This window comes from Psilocybe cubensis, chromosome 9 (genome assembly GCF_017499595.1).
Source record: "Psilocybe cubensis strain MGC-MH-2018 chromosome 9, whole genome shotgun sequence".
NCBI lineage: Eukaryota > Fungi > Basidiomycota > Agaricomycetes > Agaricales > Agrocybaceae > Psilocybe > Psilocybe cubensis.
In genome coordinates, this window is record NC_063007.1 from 870763 (window position 1) to 892050 (window position 21288).

The 21288-nt window shown below is 43.9% G+C and overlaps 5 protein-coding genes and 1 non-coding gene across 6 annotated transcripts; 3 read left to right on the forward strand and 3 right to left on the reverse strand.

Annotated features, from left to right (window-relative positions):
* Window positions 1–7407: 7407 nt before the first annotated feature.
* Window positions 7408–7946, reverse strand: JR316_0009716 (Fruiting body protein SC3; the record flags this gene model as incomplete). Its single annotated transcript, XM_047895405.1, has 4 exons — window positions 7408–7454; window positions 7522–7559; window positions 7616–7754; window positions 7814–7946. The coding sequence occupies 4 exons, from the start codon at window positions 7944–7946 to the stop codon at window positions 7408–7410; spliced, it is 357 nt and encodes a 118-aa protein (XP_047745124.1).
* A 2103-nt stretch (window positions 7947–10049) lies between these two features.
* JR316_0009717 (uncharacterized protein) lies at window positions 10050–12227 on the reverse strand (the record flags this gene model as incomplete). The annotated part of the gene is made up of 3 exons (XM_047895406.1): window positions 10050–10199; window positions 10363–11212; window positions 11290–12227. The coding sequence occupies 3 exons, from the start codon at window positions 12225–12227 to the stop codon at window positions 10050–10052; spliced, it is 1938 nt and encodes a 645-aa protein (XP_047745125.1).
* A 3781-nt stretch (window positions 12228–16008) lies between these two features.
* On the forward strand, window positions 16009–16742 carry JR316_0009718 (uncharacterized protein; the record flags this gene model as incomplete). The annotated part of the gene is made up of 3 exons (XM_047895407.1): window positions 16009–16113; window positions 16183–16447; window positions 16532–16742. Coding segments are annotated over 3 exons (581 nt in total), but the record flags the coding sequence as incomplete, so codon positions are not given.
* Window positions 16743–17062: 320 nt separating this feature from the next.
* JR316_0009719 lies at window positions 17063–17159 on the reverse strand. Its single transcript has one exon. It is a non-coding gene; the product is annotated as a tRNA-Arg (tRNA).
* A 1076-nt stretch (window positions 17160–18235) lies between these two features.
* Window positions 18236–19375, forward strand: JR316_0009720 (uncharacterized protein; the record flags this gene model as incomplete). The annotated part of the gene is given in 3 exon segments (XM_047895408.1): window positions 18236–18663; window positions 18682–19093; window positions 19154–19375. 3 exon segments carry the CDS (start codon window positions 18236–18238, stop codon window positions 19373–19375), a joined length of 1062 nt encoding a protein of 353 aa, XP_047745127.1.
* A 420-nt stretch (window positions 19376–19795) lies between these two features.
* On the forward strand, window positions 19796–21075 carry JR316_0009721 (uncharacterized protein; the record flags this gene model as incomplete). Its single annotated transcript, XM_047895409.1, has 4 exons — window positions 19796–19970; window positions 20024–20232; window positions 20290–20454; window positions 20503–21075. The coding sequence occupies 4 exons, from the start codon at window positions 19796–19798 to the stop codon at window positions 21073–21075; spliced, it is 1122 nt and encodes a 373-aa protein (XP_047745128.1).
* Window positions 21076–21288: the final 213 nt, after the last annotated feature.

Below are 21288 nucleotides of genomic sequence, written 5' to 3' on the forward strand. Positions count from 1 at the left end.
AATATCTATGCATGAAATTCTAGTCAGTTCTTGAGAAATAAGAAGAAAAAACATGCCTGAGGCGCAACATCCTTAAAGTTAGTATGAAATTTATACCACATTTTCAGCGGGCCATGTGCCTTTTCATTTGGCTTTGTATTGGCATTTCGGGTTACTCCTTTTAGAAGAATATCGCGCATCATATGTATATGTGAATGATTTTTAGGAAAGTTCCAGTTTTTGTCCGGGTGGATAAGAATATAATCCTGCACAAATTTCCTATGTTTAGCAAAGCTCAGAGGACTTTATACAGGAGTAAATTGGGATTTCACCTTTAGGATAGAGTCAAATATGTATAGCTGTTTCTCTAGACGATCCAGTGTTGTTGCACTATGAATAGTAAGTGAAGAATACATATCTAGCTCAACAAAGCATCTCAAAAGGCGGAGTAAGCAGTATCCTCTTTCTGATTTATCTAGAACATTGTGTGATGCAAAGACAATGATCTTGATAAGGTGGGCTGATCAGTTATAAACCTCAATATGTATAGCAATAAATAACCTTTGCCATATCTTCATATTTGCTTCCATCAGCGAATTCACCTGTCTTGATTACAGATGAAAAATGGTTAAGCCCACTCCATCGTGGAATGTTATCAAATCTATTTTATAATTAAGTGTTTCTGATTATCTGAATAATCATGACACACGCACTGATCATCTACCGTTTTGGAGTCCTGTCTTGTTGTTGTAGAAGCTTCAATAATAGATTTGAACTCGATCCACAGGTGGTCAGAGAATAATCCACCGTGATATGCATGTAGTCGGTCCCATGAAAGTGCCTTATATACATCTGTTCCGTTCATCATCCAAAAAACATTCTAGAAAGCTCGCATCAGTATATAGTATGTTAGTAGTCTTGAAATATAAACTCTACCTGCACATTTCGTAGTCCATATTTTTTCAGATGCTCTTCACGGTTCTTTGCATTTAGTAATTGCCCTTCTTGGTATATTTGCTCCATTGTTTCAGCAGTGCGAAGAGGATACCTTGATGTGAGATTGGATAGCGCATCTCTGGGTACCAAACAGATAGGGCACGGATAATTGCTAGTTGCTCCTCGTGTCAGTGCAATTACACATCTGAAGAGTTTATATAAGCGCCCATGTAATGTAGAGTCTATAATAAACCAGATTTACGCACTGTTCTTCATAGTCAGCTGAAAGGATCAATACAAAGAAGAAGATCCATCGTATGATATTGTCAGCACATTTGGCATGGTATCCTGTCTTTGAATACTCTTGGACAGACTTGAGGATCTCATAAAATCCTTTATGCCAAACAATCCGCTTGAAATTGATAAATATTGTTTTTCCACTTTCTCCCGAGTCCTCTTCGACCTATTCTATGAATCAGTATACAATTTTGTGATATAAGTAACCAAATGCACAATTGGGAGCCAACCAACAAGTCTACCGCCATCAAATCCGTCGCTATTTCGGTCGTTTGCTGGTATATTAGCACATCGTGCAATTACTGGATATGCCTTTGCTGTTCCAAAGCTTGACAGACGGGTTTTATCGGCATACAGAATAATGAAGAATGGAAGAGCACCCAAAGGAAGATGATTCTAGAGAAGAATGAGTATACTATCCATTTTATGTATCAATATTTACCTGAACATTCCACCATTGGTCTGCAGTCCATGGTTCTCCGATTAACCGTTCACACTGAATATCTCCAATACCCCAGTGCCGCTCAGCATGCCACCGAAACTTAGGGAGTGCAGTAGGGCTTCTCAAGAGCTCGCTGCACCAATCAATTAGTGGTCGAACAAATACTTCATACGGAATGTCTTCTTTGCGATATGGGACTATAAACTCTTCTTTTATAAACTGCATGCCATAATGTAAGCTATCATATTACTCTCGAACTGTGTAAACATTTACTCACCCCACTAGACCGATAACTTCGTGCTAATTCCCATGTTTGATCCAGCTCAGTCGCACTGTGAATTGTGAAAAGTTCAGGATTGGCAATGCATTGTTTGATGAGGGAAAGTAAAGTAGTTTTTTGCCCTCTATTCATATGTGAATTAAGCGCCAGCTCAGCTATCTCGAAGTCAAGACGTGTTGTGAACGGATGCCATGGATTCTCGTGTGTGGGCTTTTGTGAGTTTGAATTATTTTGAGTAGACAGTGGATCATACTCAGATATGGGAATAGTTTTTGCTGGCTTTTCGGACCTTGGATGGAATTGAATCCGAACTTGTTCTATTGGCGAATCAAGGGGCGGTTTGGACATTGCATCCAGTAGCTGAAGCAGTGATGCATGACGTTCAGAAGCTCCAGTGTCCTGCTCCACTGGATCCACGTCTGACAAGATCGATTCATTTGTTGTATGATTTTCAGAAGCATCCGCCGTTGATGTTTTGGAAGATTCAGAGCCAGATGCAACATTTGCAGTTTGATTGACTGCAGATATGTCGGATGTATGACTATTACCAGCAACAGATTCATCTATTAGTCAGGTATAAGCGCTCACATTACGGTATTGGTAAACTATAGGTTAGACTTGCCTGGATTGTAAATTCTTTGAGCCAAACTTGTGAACTGGGTTCGTGCATTGATTGTTGGTGCCCGTTTACTACAGGCCTGGAAATGACGATTGAATCCCATTGTATTGAAGTCCCGATTGCATATAGGGCATGGTACCATTTGAGCAGACCGACGGTTTGACATGTAGAGAATGATAATGGAGGCACTGTTTGGGAAATTGTAAATGGGAAGGCTTTTGGTGATTTTAACTTCTGAGTTTGTACGTATCTTTATACTCTTCTGGTCACGGTAGAATCCTTGTTCTGTCGCATCTGTATCAACCAATCAGTTTAGAAACTGTACTACCGTCAAATTCAATGCTCTACATGTCAGTTTACCCGGTGTTCTTCTATCTTGATATATGTGATTCACCACAAATCAAAGATATAATATCATGATGGTAGGCAGTTTAAAGCCTAGACGGACATATTTGCACACACATGCCTTAATATAGCCGTGAATTTTTGACTTGTTTAGGGTTGAAAAGCACAGGTAGCGCACCCAATATTGAATTCTTATCACACGCTCAGCTCTAAGGCTGTTCACATTGACACAGTGCTACTAGTAGCACATAGTACATTACCTACACGTAGTTGTGTCTTTCATGTTTGGACTCAATCCCACAGATAAGCAATAACAGTTATACGCCCTTACTCTTTCTACTAGTGATGGGGGGGGGGGGTATGCACTACGAATTTCGCGTGCGCACAAGTCCGCATTCCCACGATTTGCCGCACACGGCATCGGCCGGGGTTTGCCTTTACCTACAAACTTGACATCTACAATCTCCCCCCGCCCCTCGCCATCCAGACCATCATAATATTGAGTTCCACCACATTTCTAAATCCAAAGATTCACTGTCTTGGTGTTTGCGACCCGCCCCGTTTCGCCCTCATGGAGTAGTCGACACCTTTCCCACATTCTGACTCATTCCCACGCCTAGGAGGTCGCAATCGACTTGGATAAATTTTGGCAAGTTGGAATGTTTTTGCCCTCCCGTTTGCTGATAGCATTCTATTTCACCTGTACTATTCAAGTAGTTCCTAGGGTACCACTATACTAAGTACTTTACAGTAGAGGATTTCCGAGTACTATACTACACCCACACTCAAAGTTTACCAACATTATTTGATTGTTTCCAGCATCGTTTAATTGTTCCCAATTGTACTTATAGTATAGTATAGCGCCTCTGTCATATTTGTTTGCTGACAGTGTACACTCCGCAACTTCATAATGATTGCCTATACCAGTAATTCTGGTTATAAGTCTCTCAGGTGAAGTCAACTCGCCAATCGACTTGCCTTTAAAGGCAGTTTGTCCTTGTTTGGCTCCTCTGCCCATTCTTGTAAGATGATGGCCGAGCATTACAAGACGGCCGAGAAGCCTTACAAGACCTAATTAGGCCTAACCAAGGCACTAGCCGTTACAAGGCAATCCCGAAATTTCCGACATTTAATACAGTATGATCAGATCAGATTTATTCGCAGATTGGAAACGTGCGGGGATGGCATCCGCAGGGACCTGGGGCATCATTTTTTGCAGCTCAGGAATGGTTAATATCATAAAGATAAATATGCGTACAAATTGGTTCTGGATTTACCATGAAACAAAAACTATTAGAAAAACAATTTATCCACATATAGATACTTGAATAAAGCTTACCTGTAGGTTCGGGGGCAGGGATTGGGTTTGCAATGACTGTAGTCAATATCATTGCGGCAACGACGGCATGAAGAGCAACTGAGAGTTGTGGGAGCTGCATTGTTCCTATGGTTTGAGCAAGGAAACTTTGTGGTAGGTCATCTCTACTGGGCTCATTTATATCTTAAACGACGTAGTAAATTTAACTGAGCAAGGAGAACCGCAATACCCGCACTTTTTATGGGGGAAAAGCACGGTTTCAGTATGATTTCCGGAGTACATATTCATCTCGTATATTGAATGATTGAATCCCACATATATTTAGCTTGGGTGATCACACTGCTATGAATCAAGTACACTCCATGTATATATAGATCTAGTTCGGAGTGTTTTTGATGATTTATCAAAGAAATATAGTTTAGGTGTGCATTCCAAACTATATTCCTCTGCATCGTTGAAAACGACACGCAGACAAACAAAGATTCAATAATCTAAATAATGTTAGTTTGAGGATGCAGATAAGCGCCAGCAATACCAGTTCTTTACTGCTTCATTCTTCTACTTTTTACAACTATCCCAATGTAAACACTAGTTTATTCTGGATCTACCTTTCTGCGTAAAAGAAGCCTGGATATATATGAACCAGTTTGCACATTGAGATACAATTCTCCGGCCCCTATCTTCCACTAGGCTACATATCCAAAGCACGTTCTTTCTAAAATTGTTATCTATGCACAATCCGGCAACCAAATTATATGGCGGTGAATTTCCTTGTTTAATTAAACTTACCTACAACGTCAAGCTCATGCCTAGTCTCTCCTAGACAGACTTCGATATGGTGTGAGCTCATGCCATGGGCATGTCAATTGCTTCAATCCCTACTTTTAAACTCAATAACGGAGTATTAGGCACGTACATAGCTCAAAGCCAAGGGAGGGGCCTACCCCTCAGAGGCTATAACATAAAATACAAAAAAATACAAAAAACTTAAGAACAGAAGCCCAAAACACCCTATACTGTTATTACAGAGCACACAGCAACAGTATCGAGTTGCATATGACTACCAGGCACAAAGCCTAAGTCTAAGCAAGACTCTCATCGAATGATAAACTGAAGTTATCAACCGTGTCTACGAGTTACATAATGCATTCTAGTTCTCATTTTTTGTCTCTTTTGTGAACGTTTAATTTGCCATCATGATGAAATATTTGGTTAGATCATATTCCTCCCAGTTCCTCATTCATTATTTGTCACGCATCAAAGTATGATTCAATCACAAAAAGCATTCGATTAAAGCGATTGGCAACTTCCAGTAGGGTGGTCGCCGTATGTGCAAGAATTCATTATAACACCTAGTGCATCGGCTCAGCTTATGGATGGTCAGCTATATACAGAATATGCATAAAAGGTACTACTACGAAACAAAAGAAAACAATTCATCCACATCTAGTATAAAGCTTACTTCCAACTTCGGCGGCAGGGATCGGGTTTGCCAAAGCTGTAGTCATCATCATTGCAGCAAATGCGATGTGAAGAGTAACTGAGAGTTTGGGGAACTGCATTGTTCCTTTGGTTTGAGCAGAGAAACGTTGTGGTGGGTCTTTTTGAGTGGGCTGATTTATACCTTATACGACGTAGGCAACCGCCATACCCACCATTGTTCTAGGAAGGCTGTGTACAAATTTGATTTCCTGTAGATTACATGTTTAGCCCGTAGATGATATATAATCTCCCATGTATTTTTACCATGAGAAAGGTTACACGCATGGCGCCCATTCGCATCTGTAAAGTAAAACTGCATCAGCTGCACGGTTTGTGCCTCTAACTCTGACTTTCGGCGGTGATGTCTCTGTAGTGCTTTGCAATCTATATTTTTCTGCAAAACATTGAAAAACCCGAGCAGATGCAAACACAAGAGTAAAGTAAAAATCCATTTATTTTATGGATACGAGTAAGCGCCAGCAGTGCTAATGCGATTGATTAATTGGGAGTGAATATGTAATGAGAAGAAAGTTGTACATATGAAATAGATTTGCAACGGACAGCCATTTAGATTCCGAGCTAATGGCGGAGAATCTCCTTTTACAATTAAATTTATTTGCTTCGTCAAAGGTATATAATGTGCTCAATTGAGGTGACCTACGTTAAAGCATCCTTACTTTGTCCAAGCACAATGCAGCTCCTCAAACTCTCAGTTGCTCTTCATGCGGTAGTTGTTGCTATGATGTTAGTTGCCGCCATGGCCAATCCAATTCCCGAAGCTGAACGTAAGTTTTGCACAAGACTAGCTTTGATGATGTCTGATTTTCTTTTTCATAGCCGTTTGTACGTTTATTTGTTTAAATGAGTAGGCAAGTTTTCAACTGAAAATGCGTTAGGCTGGGATTGCGGATGCCCAGAACCCGGCCTGGGCGAGGTTTCCTGTGAATAGCTTTAATGTGATCGAACGCTACTTCTATGCACAAGAACCACCAAACACAGAAGTGGGACAGATAGTATATAATGATCAAGAGTGCAGAGAAAATATTCATAAATATAACACAAATTCGAATAGGGACACGCTATTAATGTAGTAAGCCATATACACAGTCGTTAAAACTTCAACCTGAGTGTATCATAAAGAGGGTCTTGTCAAGACTTGTACTGTCTTCCAAGCATGACGAAGCTATAAGTAAATATCATAATGTAGTGTACATTGTCTGCAATATTGCTCTAGCTAACCCTATGTTGATTTTAACGTACAAATGACCATACTCCCGATTAGATGTCCAATTTAGGTTAATGGTTGTCTGTAAATGGCAGCGAATGCGATCTAATATTCTTTGACCGGCCAGCATAAATAATTTCAGTCACAAATTCAGAAACCCCGATCCAATAGCCACTCGTGGGGCATTCAAATTGACGAGAAACGGAGGAAGAATTTGCAATTTTGGGACAAAATCCGGGCACGCTATTGGGAGATCTTCCAATCATTAGATGTGAACATTCCACACACTAAGAATTCATAACGTAGTCGGGGATTTCTTGTACTCAAGTTTTCCATTATCGATTTATGTATTTATTTCCTCTGCCGCCGTGGTACATGTAAGTAAATACTCTTCATATTCCATATCTGGGAAAGACACAAGCTTCCATTGCTTCCCAACACAGAAATGCTACGGCAGCAGTCGGATAGACACCAAAATCCTTTCCTACAAGTTGATGTTGACAGGCGTGCAGCCAAGTGCGACCAACCCATCTAAACGAGAAGCGCCGGGATTGTTTCAGTGATTCAGTCATGTGCCATCGTGGGATTGAACACTTACGGAACGAGTTGTTGGTGCAGCAGACGGGTTGCGCGGTGCTGTAGAGAGTTGATTAAACTCAGACCCCATAAGTGCATTGAAAAACACAATTTACCAAGAGTTGCCTCCAATGCCAATGATAGAGAGGGGGCTGCAATTGAGGCCAACGAGTGCAGTAACGTCCTGGAGGACGATGCCCAAAAGTCCCAAAATAGACGACACAGCGTCGCTATCACCAGCCTGAACGCTGTTGCCTGTAAATCACAATGAACTAAGTCAGAGATTCCTTTGTGCCAGATACGGAGACACTTACAGCACTGGAGATCCCCAGTGTTGCATTGGCTTGCTGGGATTGTCGAGCTGCCACCTCCGCCACGGCGAACGGGGGTGACTGTGGCAGCAGCAAGGGTAGCAAAGGCAAGAGCAGAGACGAGCTTGAATTGCATGTTGGAGAAGTTGCTTAGGATTTACTGAACAATGTTCGAGTGAAGAAACCTCGTCGAATTTGCATGGCTTTTATACCTGAAGAGTAGGTCCAGTAAGTTCAGGGACACTTTCTTCCCGGAGAAGAGAAAATGCAAGGTGGAGTTGTGGTCTGTCCAAGTGGAGTGCTCGTATAACCTGGGGGACCGTGAGACTACCAATAAGGGGACATTGAGCTAGGATTTATCTGCCAAGAAATACCGCTGTGCCCTGGATGGTCAACTGTTAGAAGTTCGTGGACGCCTGAAAAGCTTGAATTTTAAACACTGCTGTTTGGATAAAGTATTTCCACAGTTACAAGGTCGTTCACCTATACATCTCGATTTATTTCCACACCAATTTCTACAACTTGAATAGGAGCAAACTAATGATTCTTTAATGAACGAACCGTCCTCAGAAACGTTACAGGTACATATTCACAACTACATCATTATGACCAGACTATGACGATTTCTGCGTCATTGCATGCTAATGGCTGCATTCCCGGCGGGCACACAGCGGAAGTAGAGACAAAGACGCTTAAAATCAAAATCAAACCTGCATGGAAATCACTGATTTCGGAGATTCAACGACGAGTGCGACGACAGGTTGTGAGAATTTTCGACGTTATTGTCCTCACTTGACCGGGGCATTCACGACAGGGGCGCATAGTCCTGTATTTCATGGTCATGAGATCGTATAGTATGCCTTTCTGTTTTGCTCAGTGACATCTTTACTCCAGGTCACTAGCTGAAATGACGGGCGCCTAATACACCGGCTTACGAAGACTTGTGTCCCAAGGACATTTCGGAGGTTCAGAAATCAATGTGAATAAATAAAGTCAGCATCAGAGTCGTACATTGCCATACGATGATCTTGCAATATCGACAATAACGGTTCTTTACGTTATATACAATAAAAAAGGGGGGTTTACTATCAAAATAAAAAAATTAACAGAACGAGACAGCGAATCGATGAATGAATCAAGTGTACTGAGTGTACGAGTGGATGATGGAGGAGTCCGAGATGAAACAAAAAGGAATATAAGGGGAAATAATGATCACAAAATGGTGATGGACAAAACACGGAACAATAGTGTCGGGGATGATTGCAGAGTACGCGGTGAGATGATGAACAAGTAGCAACAAGTAAAAGCGATGGTATAGGAGAGGGGATGAGAGATAGCAAGAAAGCGAGAGGGAGAATAAGATGTCTGAATGTACATCGACGGGAGGGATAAGATATTTCTACGTAGACCACATCGTCTGGCGGGAGCTGGGGTGATGAAGGATAAGAATGCAAGAAGTGGAGGACAAGAAGTATTAGTACAAAGGTATTCGCAAGATAATCTACAAAATTGACGACGCGAGAGAGAAGATATTGAGCTAGAGTTATGTTAGTAATATATTGGGAAATCACGCGAAGGGCTTTTGGGTGGTTGGCATGCGTGTTTTGATATCTTGAGGCGAGTTCGAGTTGGTTGATAGAGAAATAAAAAGAATGAGAGGCGAACCAGAAAAGTGATTTGAGGCATGTTGAGACAAAAGTTGATTGCGGGTGCTGATCGTTGCAGATGAAGCTTGAAGCTTGAAGGATGAAGTCGGGCTCTTGATTGAGTTGCAAAAAGTAGAAGCTTAGCGAAGTTGAAAGGTGTAAATAAATGGCTTTGATGAAACTTGACACGGAACTCGTAAATTCAAATTGGAGGTTGACGCTGAAGGTTGAGCTTGAGCTTGAGCTTGAAGCTTGAACGTTGATGTCTTGATTGTTGGAGGTGGCGTTTTGAAGATCACACATCACGCAGACACAGCCAGCTGATGCTGGGTTCACACAAGACACTCGCACATCTCCTGGACGCACAAGGTCGATATCCACTGTCATGTGCGTGGTGGGATCACGATACCACATGCACAGGGATCTCGACACTGTCGTCGAACATCATGGGCTCCCCGCAGTCGATCTGCACCGTCAGCACACCGTTTTCTATTCTTGCACTAATATGCTCGAGCTTTTATGTCGATCAGTCATAAACGGGCAAATAATATGCACAAGATGTATATTTTGAATATGTTGATGTGGGATCCGAATCAAAACCATGTCGTTGGAGGAGAGGCAAGATCGAGAGTAATGCCAGGGTTTGCGTCGTTCCACGTGAATATTGATTGGTTGGTCGCATTGAAGTGATCGTTGAAGCGAAATACACCGAGAGAAGGAAAAATGTTCATTAGCCGAGTTAACTTTGAAGTCGCACAGATAGGATGGGATAAGAAAATATATAACAATTTTTCCTGTACACAACATATCTAAATAGCCAAAATCAAGAAAAACAAAGGACATCGCGCCCGACAACATCATGTGAAAGAAAATAGATAAAAAACGTTGAGGAATATAAGGACGCACCTCTGTATTCGAAGGAACGCGTAGTACGCGTCTCATGGCCCCATAATGGCGTTCACGAACGTTCGGGTTTGCGACCCTGCCAATGAAGCCTACGTCAGTACCCGTAAGGCGCCTCATAGCCTGACCCGGTCTGTATGGCCCATGGATCTCCCATAGCGCGTCTGCTATCGATTTTGGTTCGGAAGACGAAGTCGACGGCAGAGACGCCGCAGGAGCTGATTGAACACCGTGACCCCCCGCGGTTGGTGGATGCATGGCTGAATCGGCCGTCGGTAAAGATTCGCCTTCCTCTTCTTCTTCCTCTTCTTCTTCCTTTCGCATTTGCACGTCCAAGTTATCGGTGGGCCTGAGGACGGTCGAAGGGAGAGTCGTTCCATGCATTTTGTGTCGTCCACCTGCCTCGTCTCCATCGGCATCGTCGCTGAAAGCGGGTAAGCAAAGAGCCAGGATTACAACATTCTTCGTGCGTGTATGGTAACTTGTCCCCAGTCTAATATGTATATGTTCGGCCTTTACTCCTGGAATCTCCATAGAGGCCGTCATGATATGGGTGCGCATGGAGTACTCTATATCTGCGCGTATAGTTGAAACTGGGGCGGCATGAAGATATTTTGATGCATAGGCGTGGAAAAGCGCGGAAGAAGGTGCTTGTGTAGAAGCAGTGGGTGGAGGAATCGAGGAAGACTCCGCGCTCGACGGTTTAGGTAGCGAGGTCGAAGATGTAGAGGTCGACGATGACGATGTTTGATGAAGGGTGGAACGTGTTGCCTTTGATGCTTTGCCCGGGCCCGAAACTGACGACGCCGCGGCGCTTGTAGAAGTTGTCCCAGTTTGACTCGGCGGTGGAGTCCTGAGTAGAGAACGTCAAATGCAACAAAATGTACATTAATCCTACAAATGTCAAGTACGAGCAGAATATTGTCTCACCTGGCCAGAGAAGTCCCTCTACGAGTGGAAGAGCGTGGGATAGGAGTTGTCGATCGTGCAGACGAAACCGGTGAAGCAGGACCTGGAGTGCTACTGCGCGTTACTGGCACCCGAGAAGTACTGGGCGCTGGGCCTGACGTTGTCTTGGTGCCGGCTTCAAACCTGACGCTTGTTTTAGGTTTTGCCGCGCTACGAGTTCGTCTTGTGGTGACCTTAGCTGGAGGTGAAGGGGGTTGTGGGGGTACAGGGGGAGGAAGTGAAGGGGTTACTGAAGGGAGAGGAGTACTAACGCCTACCCCGCTAGTAGATGGCACAGGCGACACCACCACCGGTGTCAATGGTGATTCGACAGACCCACCACGAGAGTCGTGACTTTGATAGCTCGGCACTGCACCTCCAGATGCTCTCCTATAATAGGGATGCGATTCTGCGGCACGTCCCCGACTGCTGGGGATCGACCGATGGACACCCGAGGGCTGCTGCGGTGCACGAAAAAGCGTCGATGAATCAGGAGGGCCCATATGATGTACTTGACCGTAGACGGATTGCTGCTGCTCTTGGGGCTGGACAAGGTCGTATCGCGGTTGCTGTTGTAAATATTGTTGGGCTTGTAATTGCGCAGTATGTGGATGATGGAGCAAAACAGGCGCGTCACTCATAGGCGAACCTGTCTGGCTTAAGTGAGACTGGCTTGGAACGAGATATGGGGGCTCCTCTAGTTCAACGGACGGAAATGAGGTGGCGATTGGGGTGTGCATAGGCGTTGAATGATGCGATGATTGTAACGAGTGCATTTCATGCGCCTGGGCCTGTGTGCTCTCCAGGGTCTCCCACTGAGGATACGCGCCTGGAGGCTGCTGCTGATTCGGTGTTGATGGACTCCCTGCGCCATAAATGTCTGCGTACTGGTCGTTACCGTAGGAAGGGGGAAAGGACATGAGGGGAAAACGGGGAAAAGGGAGAAAAGATGCAGGGATCGGTTTATATAGGGCGCGGTGTCAGTGTGACTCCATAGTCGCTTCCGCCCGGATGCCGTCACCAGAACAATGGCGCGGGTTCGAACAATGACATGAGGCGCGAGTCTCCACCAATCACATCAAGCCATCAATCCCGCCGTCGGTAACACGTGTATCTAATTAACCTTTTATGGACACGCGTACGTGGCTCGTGACCGCGTGTAATGAGTCCGATGCTATTTCCATCGCCGACTCGGGGTCTCGCTTCAGTGGTTCGACATCAATATGTTTCTGCAGGCAAGGAAAACGCGTGTTTTCATGGACCGACTAAATGAATTATAAATCTAGTCTGAAAAAAACTACTACCACGCTGCCCTCCGCGGTAACATTCCATGATAAACTTTCACAGCGGCCTTGTAGAGTTTGTATATATCCGAGTCTTGAAGCTGTGGAGATCAAATTTCAAGTTGGGGATATTCAGGTTTACTGATGATTCGACGGAAAACGACTGTTGTTTACAGCTTAATGTCTATTGCGCTCCCGTCCATCTCCTTCCACATCTTGATATCTAGCCAAGATATTCGCGAATCCGAATCGCTATATCGGGTAGTATCGGAAGCAATTGGGATGATTCGGAACAATCCGTATTGAATCGGAGCTTTATTGCAAGACATCTTTTCAAATTGAACATTATGGACGCTCAACAAACGCTCAAGCTCTTCTCTGCCACAATGATCATTGTTGCATCTGTACTCAATTTGATTCACATACCTCTAATCTGCCATGTACTCGGTCTCAATACAACCAAAATTCCGCACTTCGAACGCTATCTGGAGGTACGATTTTCAACAGGGCCAACGACCTCAGTTACCTCAGTTCTGTATGTACATTTATCCCACAAAATGATGCCAATCGTCGTATTTCTCATCTGATTAATGATTAAAGCACAGGCCTACCACTAAATCTTCTATTCCGTCTGATCTACAGAGACACAGACATATCTCATCATCTCACGGGCCCGGAGTGTTTGCAAGTTTGATCAAACTCTCAAGGATCCAGTGATCCGTTGCCCATTGCCAGAAAATGATATATGGATGCTAAAATGTTATCAATTCGACAGTGAAAAATAGCCATGACCTATGGTGATGCATTTTCTGGTCTGGATCGGGATACATTCACTCCAACTGACGCCAGTAACTCTGCCACGGAACGGACGTCGTTTCAATATATGATTCCACTGGCTCAAGGGTTTCTATATTCCCGTAGGATAACACGATATGGGCTCAAGAAGTCAAGACGATCCGTTTTTGACCAAAGCAGTGTCACAACCGGATGGCGGTGTCTAAACCGTGGGCTCAATGTAACATGAATAGACTGATGATGCCCATAAAGTCTTCTATCAGGCCAAATCTTTCTGGACCGCTTTTTCTCGCACGGGAGAGGCACGATGCGTACAAAGCTGTAGCAGAGTCTACAAATATCAAGAAAAACTCGTTCGAGTGTGCTGTCATTGTGGAGTTTGATATCAACACATTTCGATATTGATCTTTACTAACGCTCATGTACTCAGGGCGGCAATCTGCTCTCAGAATGAGAAATGCTGCGCATGTTGCCCAATATGCAGCTTCCCGTATAACTGCTCCGATATCTACCGGTGAGAACCTAGTAATGGCAAACTCAAAACATTATGATCATCACATTTACAATATTGTAGTATGCGGGCGTTAATATTACAGATTCCTTCCAGTGGCCGAGGTTGGACAGTTGCTTTGTATAGGGAAAGCTGACCTCTTTCCATCTAGACGTTATGATCACAGGTCATGAAGAACATGATCATGTCGAGGTAGCCCTCATTTCACACTCCCGTCCCGGAAATCCACCTCCAATGCCGCTCTCGGAGTTCAATGTCGAACTTGTACCGTCCAGGGATAGGTTGAAAGTGAAAATCAAATCAAACCAATGGTCAGTATAGGAATATGTATCCTTTGTATAAACTTTCACTAAATTCGCAATAAAAAGGGCGCGATAAAGATAACACGGGCTGCACCGTAAGCTCTCGGCTCAGTCATCTCATCACTCAAAGCGTGCTTCATTTACGAGAAAGATGAAAAGACGCATCATTGGATGCTGCGACGGCTGACTGGGTTCTGGTTCTGGAGAGCATCCCAAGGAATGCGCGAAGGGTCCAACTGAATGGTCTTGAAAGAAAGTCACACTGAAAAATTAAAGACTACAGAAATGCTTCTGCAGGGCCTGCTAGAAGGAGGAAATGAAGCGTCATTTCACCCCACAGCCGGACTTTTAAGTGCTCCGCGCTTCACCGTCAACAACATTTTTGCCGCATCCTCCGGCAATTCTGGTCACTGCAGAGTGTCATGCGGGACCCCACACTGAACACAATGGGTATATTCTCTATATAGGGTTTCGCAGGGTTTCGCAGAAAACATACGGAGTCTTCGGGGAAACCTCTCGTCTCGACCATCATGGGCTGCAGGCGCTCATTCTTCAATCCTAACAAAGCGGGTAGTCAAGAGCTCATCACTAAATATCGAAACAGTAAAAAGCCTGGCGCATCGGACACGCACACATGTAATAGTAGCTTCCATGTTAATTCCCAGAATCTTCTCAGGTGTTGTATAGCGCGTAACTGATCATGTCCGAGACTATGATTCTTTCTTTCATGCTCTAAAACCGACCGGTGCTGTGATTAACAGTAAGAGGAAGATTGTGTGTCTGTGGCATAGCTTTCGGTATGATGCCGCGGGTGGGGGAGCCTTCGGATGTCCTCTGCGAACCATGCCCCTAACTGATCCCCACGAAAGTGCTGGTGAGAGCAAGCACGTCATACGAATGACATAGAATGATTTGTCCGTTATCTCAGCCCCGATAATCCATGCCATTGATGTTAAAGCACCACGAGACTGCCTCGTGTACTAGTCGAAATTCCTTGAGATCTGATTGTTTGACATCTAAGAGCTCTTCTATAGAGCAGGTCTATTATAACGTCGTGCCCTGATTGGTTTATGGGTATTAAAGTGACCTTATTCCGGATGGTGAGAGCTTTGATTATCAGGACTGGGAAATCTTAACAGGGATTTCTTCAATCAGCTTGACAGATAGGCCCCTCTATGTCCAAAGACTCACAGTCTAGCCATTTCCGAGGCGGGGGAGGCATCGCCTCCAATGTCAGAGCCAAATCAGCGTGTTTGGAGTGACTGTTACAGTATTAACCATCGCCCTGGTCTGCCATTTTGAAACTCGAGCATCGACGAGATTGACCAAGCCACAAGCATTATATTTACCGTCAGTTCCGCGATGAGCCGGTGCTCCCGAAAGTTGGGGTGTTCAGAGGCGTTCGGATTCCAGACAAAAAACGTGAGCCCTGTCATCGGCTCTAAAAATGTCTGGATGCACTGGACGGCCATCTACCCAAGCTATCCATGCCAATTTGAAACGGCGAACGCTCCGAGGTACATATAAGATTGTCATTCCCCGACGACCTCTTCATCGACCTCTAAAGCTAATCTAATCCCCCGGTTATGCTTCGAGATTGAGTCCCTCCCGTCGCCAATCCTCAATACTCCTCCTCTCCTCCGCTGTCTGTACCACCACTTGTACGTGCATACATTAAAATGGACATTACCTACTGACGCTAATGATACCTTTCACTTTTGCAGAATGTTCATTCGACTATAATCGCGATACCATATTTTATACCCTTATTGTCCATCCAAGCCTTACTATATAATCTACTACTATAATAATGCCTTCCTCAAGCCCAACGGCCCCAACGGCACCATACTTCCTAAAAGAGGGGGATATCATGAAGGCAAAGCCAAAACATTTCATCCCAAGACCAGAGAGCGTGGTATGTTTGGACACACCGCCCTTCACCACGTTTTCATTTCAGAACCTAACAATATTTGAATTTATTTAGGGGAGCGTCGGTCAACACCCGGTGATCGTGCTCACGAGGCCCGACTCTCAGGGATTCGTTTTGGTCGCACCCATGTCCCATAATCACCCGGAGGGAACTCCAACTAGAAGCGCGTCGAGATACGGTCTCCCCGTGGATCCAATAAAAGGCGAAAGCCGAGTGAACGTTGGCCAGCCCAAAGTCGTTCACCAAGATAATCTTAGAGCAAATAAACCCTACACTACTATGGCCTATAATCATTTCGCAGCTTTAAAAGCCGAAATTTGTATGTCCTTTCCTTCGGTCTCCTCGTTAATTACAGACGCTGATATCGGTTTTAACAACAGTCAAAAACCTGCATCATATGCAGCATATGGGCTACTAAAGCCTGAACCTGTCTACTCTCTCGATCGATCGCATATGAAGGCACTGGTTGCCTTTCGGAACAAGCAAGTCTTGGATATTATCCCCCTCACGATTTGGAACGGATACTCTACAAATCTTATAATTCTACAGAGCACCACCGCGGACGCGACCTGGCAAAAGTCCAGTACTAATTCTTCGGAATCTCGAGATTCCATGTAATACTACAAAATTATTGTACAACTAAAGATGTAATATATCTTTATCAATTTTAGACAAAATTGGAAATACGACAAAGGAGGCAAAGTTTCTACCATGCAAGGTAACTCGTTTACAAATGGAATCTTGTGTTTCAGGTAGTCAATCTACGCCCTGCAGATCCTGTCATTGCATAACTCGGGGGGCAGTGTAAGTGATTCCGAACATTGCTCTCCGAGAATTATAAATAGACAGAAGCACGGAGGAAGAAAAAATGAGGAAATGGTGTTCCATGCCTCCAAAACACACAGCATTTGTAGAGGCAAGGAGAGCAAAAAAGAACCGACGGTGGGGATCGAACCCACAACCTCTGCCTCTTCCGTAACGCGAGAAGCGCGCAATAGGAAAGCAACGCACTACCATTGTGCTACGACGGCTGTTGTTGTGAGCTAAAATATTTTTGCCAGGTGGCGGGCGCTTGTTTCGAGACACAGGACAGGTCGGCTCGCTATTTGTGCGTGTGGCTGATACTGATACTAATACTTACTCAAAATATAGTATGAACATCTAGTTTGTCACTTTTGATGACCCTTTCAGTACTTTTGAAAGTGAAAACACTAGCTGTGAGAAATGGGGTCTGGGTAGCTGCAAGCGTCAAACACTTGCGCACTTTTGGCACTTTTGGCCCTTTTCTCACTTTTGAAAGGTGTGAAAGCGTCTGCTAGTAGGGTTGTACTTTTTCTGATGTATTATTTAATCTAGGGAAAGCCATATCTGGACTACCACAGTGTATAGATAACTTGAGGATGAGCCTGATAATACATCTCACAAACTTATTAACATCCAGATATTACACACCAGAGTGCAAGGCGCTACCAAAGGAGGCCCGCTGTATCAGTAGAGTTTGAAAAGAATAGTTTAGAAGCAAAATAGTACAGGAGGAGTAGTAGTAGATGTCCTACATAAGGCATAGCCTCAAAGGACAATAAATGGATTTTTTTAAAAAAAAAAATACATCTCACCCCCCCAAGGGAGGAGCATTCTTATTTTTTTAAATACCTATAACAAAAAGTTGGGAGAATGATTATGCAATTATGATGGAATTAATCACCAAAAAGGACTCTGCCGGATAAAAGGCAACTAACAATGGGGATTGAACCCATGATTGTGGGTTCCAGGAAAGGGGAAAAAGTGTGTATGTACTCAACTAAGGCTCCAATCATTTAGTTTGTTTATCGTTTACAAACTGTTTATTCCATTTACTGTTTAGTTTATTTTGTACTTCATGCCAAACAGTATACAAACCGTTTACAAACAGTTTACACGGTCCCTATTCCAGGATTGATCTAAGCAACTCAATTGTCCAATAAGCATTAGTAAAACACAATTTCCAATGTTGCGGGACAGCAGTTACTATAAGAACCGGAGAAAATTCACTGAAATGTGATTTCTGAGAGTTGGCAACATTGCAGGCTGCAAGAGTAAGCCAGAAAATTCTACCACATACATTGACATGTCAGCACCTCCGCCTGGCAATCGTGTTATGCATTTGCACATTCAGAAAGTTGTCAAATCCTTGACTCTTCTCTCGTCGTCGCTTCCGGACAATATACCAGTGGCTACACGGCACGATAAAATCTATACTGCAATACCTACTGCTCCTATCGAAAGTCAGGGTTCAGCCATCTTTGAGACATTTAATCATGTCACGGACATTCTATTTAAAGAATATGCAGACTGTCGAGATGAGCATGGTCGCTTTCATTATATCCGTCGTGGAAAGCTTGGAATGGAAAATTTCTGTGTGTATATAGGCAAAATAAACTGGGAAGTCTCTGACATTCCCCTTGACCTTGTTGGGATGAAGCTGGAACGGATACTTGATGAGCTCAAATATCTTACATGCGTAACTAATATCTACATTTATATTCAATCTAATATGTACTTACTATTGGTTAGAAAACTTCCTCCTAAGAAAACAGGAGTCTATAACAATGCAAAGACAAAGCCGGTACCAAAAACCAAAAAGAAGGCAAAAAAAATGAGTGGAATAACTCAGGATCTAATCAATGGTGCTGTACGTGACCTTTGGAGCCTTCCTAGCAAAGGTAATGTCACATTAAACTCACGTCTAGCCCTGAATAAAAGATCTAAATACCTTGTATTAGATGGAGAGTGTACCGACATCAATTCTGAGGATGACGCTACATTTAAACCACGCCAAAATATGGAGCGTGAGTTATCCAAAGATTCAATTTTGTTATATACCCTCGATAAGGACGGGCTTGAAGTTGATGATAGCAAGAATGACCCAAAAAAGCGCCAGCGAGTAGTATCTGATACAGAAAGTGAAGGAGAACAGGTTAACAAGGTAAGACATTGAAATATAAGAAGTATAAGTTAACTTACTATTGAATATTTACTGTAATAGGGCCCGTTGTACAAAAAAGCAAAGAAATCAGCAAGCGCAGCCAAATCTGCAAAGATTAAGGTCATTGATGTTGACGACGTACCTGAGGCATCAGAAACAGAAGTCAAATACAACAAAAAGGGCCCTGCAAACCATAGTCGAGCCCATTTTAGAAATCCGGTACCCGTTGTAGTACAAGGAGTTCATCAATGGGAGTTTTCACATAAGACAGTTTATTTATAACGTACATTACCTAAGATTTAATAATAAGGATATTACGTGAGACACAGTGGATTTACTTCCGCTACCTAATTAGGAGATTAGCGTGATGTACGTGTGATTTAGCCTGGCAAATCATAGCGTACATGACGTGCCATTTAGCGCTAAATGGAGCCGCCGGGTGGCCTGCGGGATCCGCGCGTCTACCTACACGGAAGAAACACGGGCCGGAAATGAGCCGGACGGGTCCATTTGCATCCCGTGTATTGCAAGCAGACGGATCCGCTTGACCCGTGTTGTGCTGTCAGACAGACCCATTCATCCATCCGCTTCTGTATTCCGACAAATATCCGCCTTGAATCGTACATTGGATGACCGTTAATATATGTAATAAGGTGTATAGATTATACTGGCAGCAAATTCCTTTCCATATACCCTGATAGTATGGATTATGCCTTTGAGCTAACCCAATCCCTCTCAAACTACATGAAGGCAAAGATAGCTAGTCGTCTTTGGCATGCAGAACTGCCTAATCAAATCCGGGAAAACTTCAGTGCTGAGACCATGTTTGAGTGCAATCTAGCTGTGGAGGTGATTTTGCAGGCATTTGAAAATCAAGGTATGCAATCAATAAGCTTTGAAAATTGAGATTAAATAATGTGTGAATGGCAGAATATACGACGTGGGATGCAGAAGAATATTTGACCCATCTCAGCGCACGTTGCACGGGTCAGAATTCTGCCGTTGAGGCTCGCCTGAAAGACCAGTTTCCTCCGGTGCATTCCACGTTACAGTACCAAACCCTGCCCGGAACTGTAATCGATAGTGCAGGCAACATATTGGTGTGGTACCTGCCAGGTATTTTGTCAGAGACAAGGGTGGTGAGTTTTAGAAACGGACCGATTAATTCCTATATTATGCGTTCTAAAGAGTAACAGGAGAGTGTGTGGAATTCATTACGGGATATTGAAACAATGATTCACAAGGCGGCACCTTTGGCCACAAGCTGGAGGGTCAATGACAGTTACTTTCGACATGAGCCAGGTTGGCTTCAACCTGGAAATCTTAACTTTTCCCCGGCATGGTTTCAGCAAGGCCATGAGGTGAGAAACTTGTTTGCTAAGTATTATACTGCCTCATATTTTCCTCAGACGTCCAACCCGCTTGAGGTCTCCTTGGACTTGTGTAATCCTATTGGACAGGAGTTTATACGAGACATGATGACATCTTCGGCTTTGCTGGGAGCCATCTTGAGCATTATACACCCCGAGCAGTACCGGGCGGGAATAAAATTTCTTCAACGGCTTGCTGCGGAACCGGAGCTCGTCCATAAGGCCGAAATATTGAAGCAAATTCTCACAATATGGAGTTCGCCCTTTGGAGTCATGACCGCCATCAGCAACCGAGATACACCATACCATCGGGATAATGGGTCATGCTACTCATGGTACGATTTTTTGATGCCACTTGGGAAGGGTGAACACGGACGGCTTGAGCTTCCTGGCCTTGGACTTCGGTACAAGTATGATCCCATGACCCTTGTTGCAATTACCGGCAGGTTGCTTCAACACGGCACGGTGTGCGAGGGAGATAGGGCAGTCATAGTCTATTACATGCGTAGGAATGTATTTAAAGAGCTGGGAGTCCAAGAGGCGGGATGGTCTACTACGTACGATCTTTTTGCAAATTTACCGGCCACCAACACTTTTGATTTTGAAATATGATCAGTTTTTGACTTGGAAGTTGGGTTTGGGGAAGATTTTTTTATATTTCCAAAACAAAACGGTACGAAAGCTACAGGACAACCAGAATTCTCTGTCCCAGGGTGTTTCCGACGCGCCCGCGCTGAGCTCTTCCAAGGTTACCGGAATCATCGGACTCCGCCGTCGTATTACCGGCGGAAAAGGCATCATCCGCCTCCTCTTCGATGTCCTGTG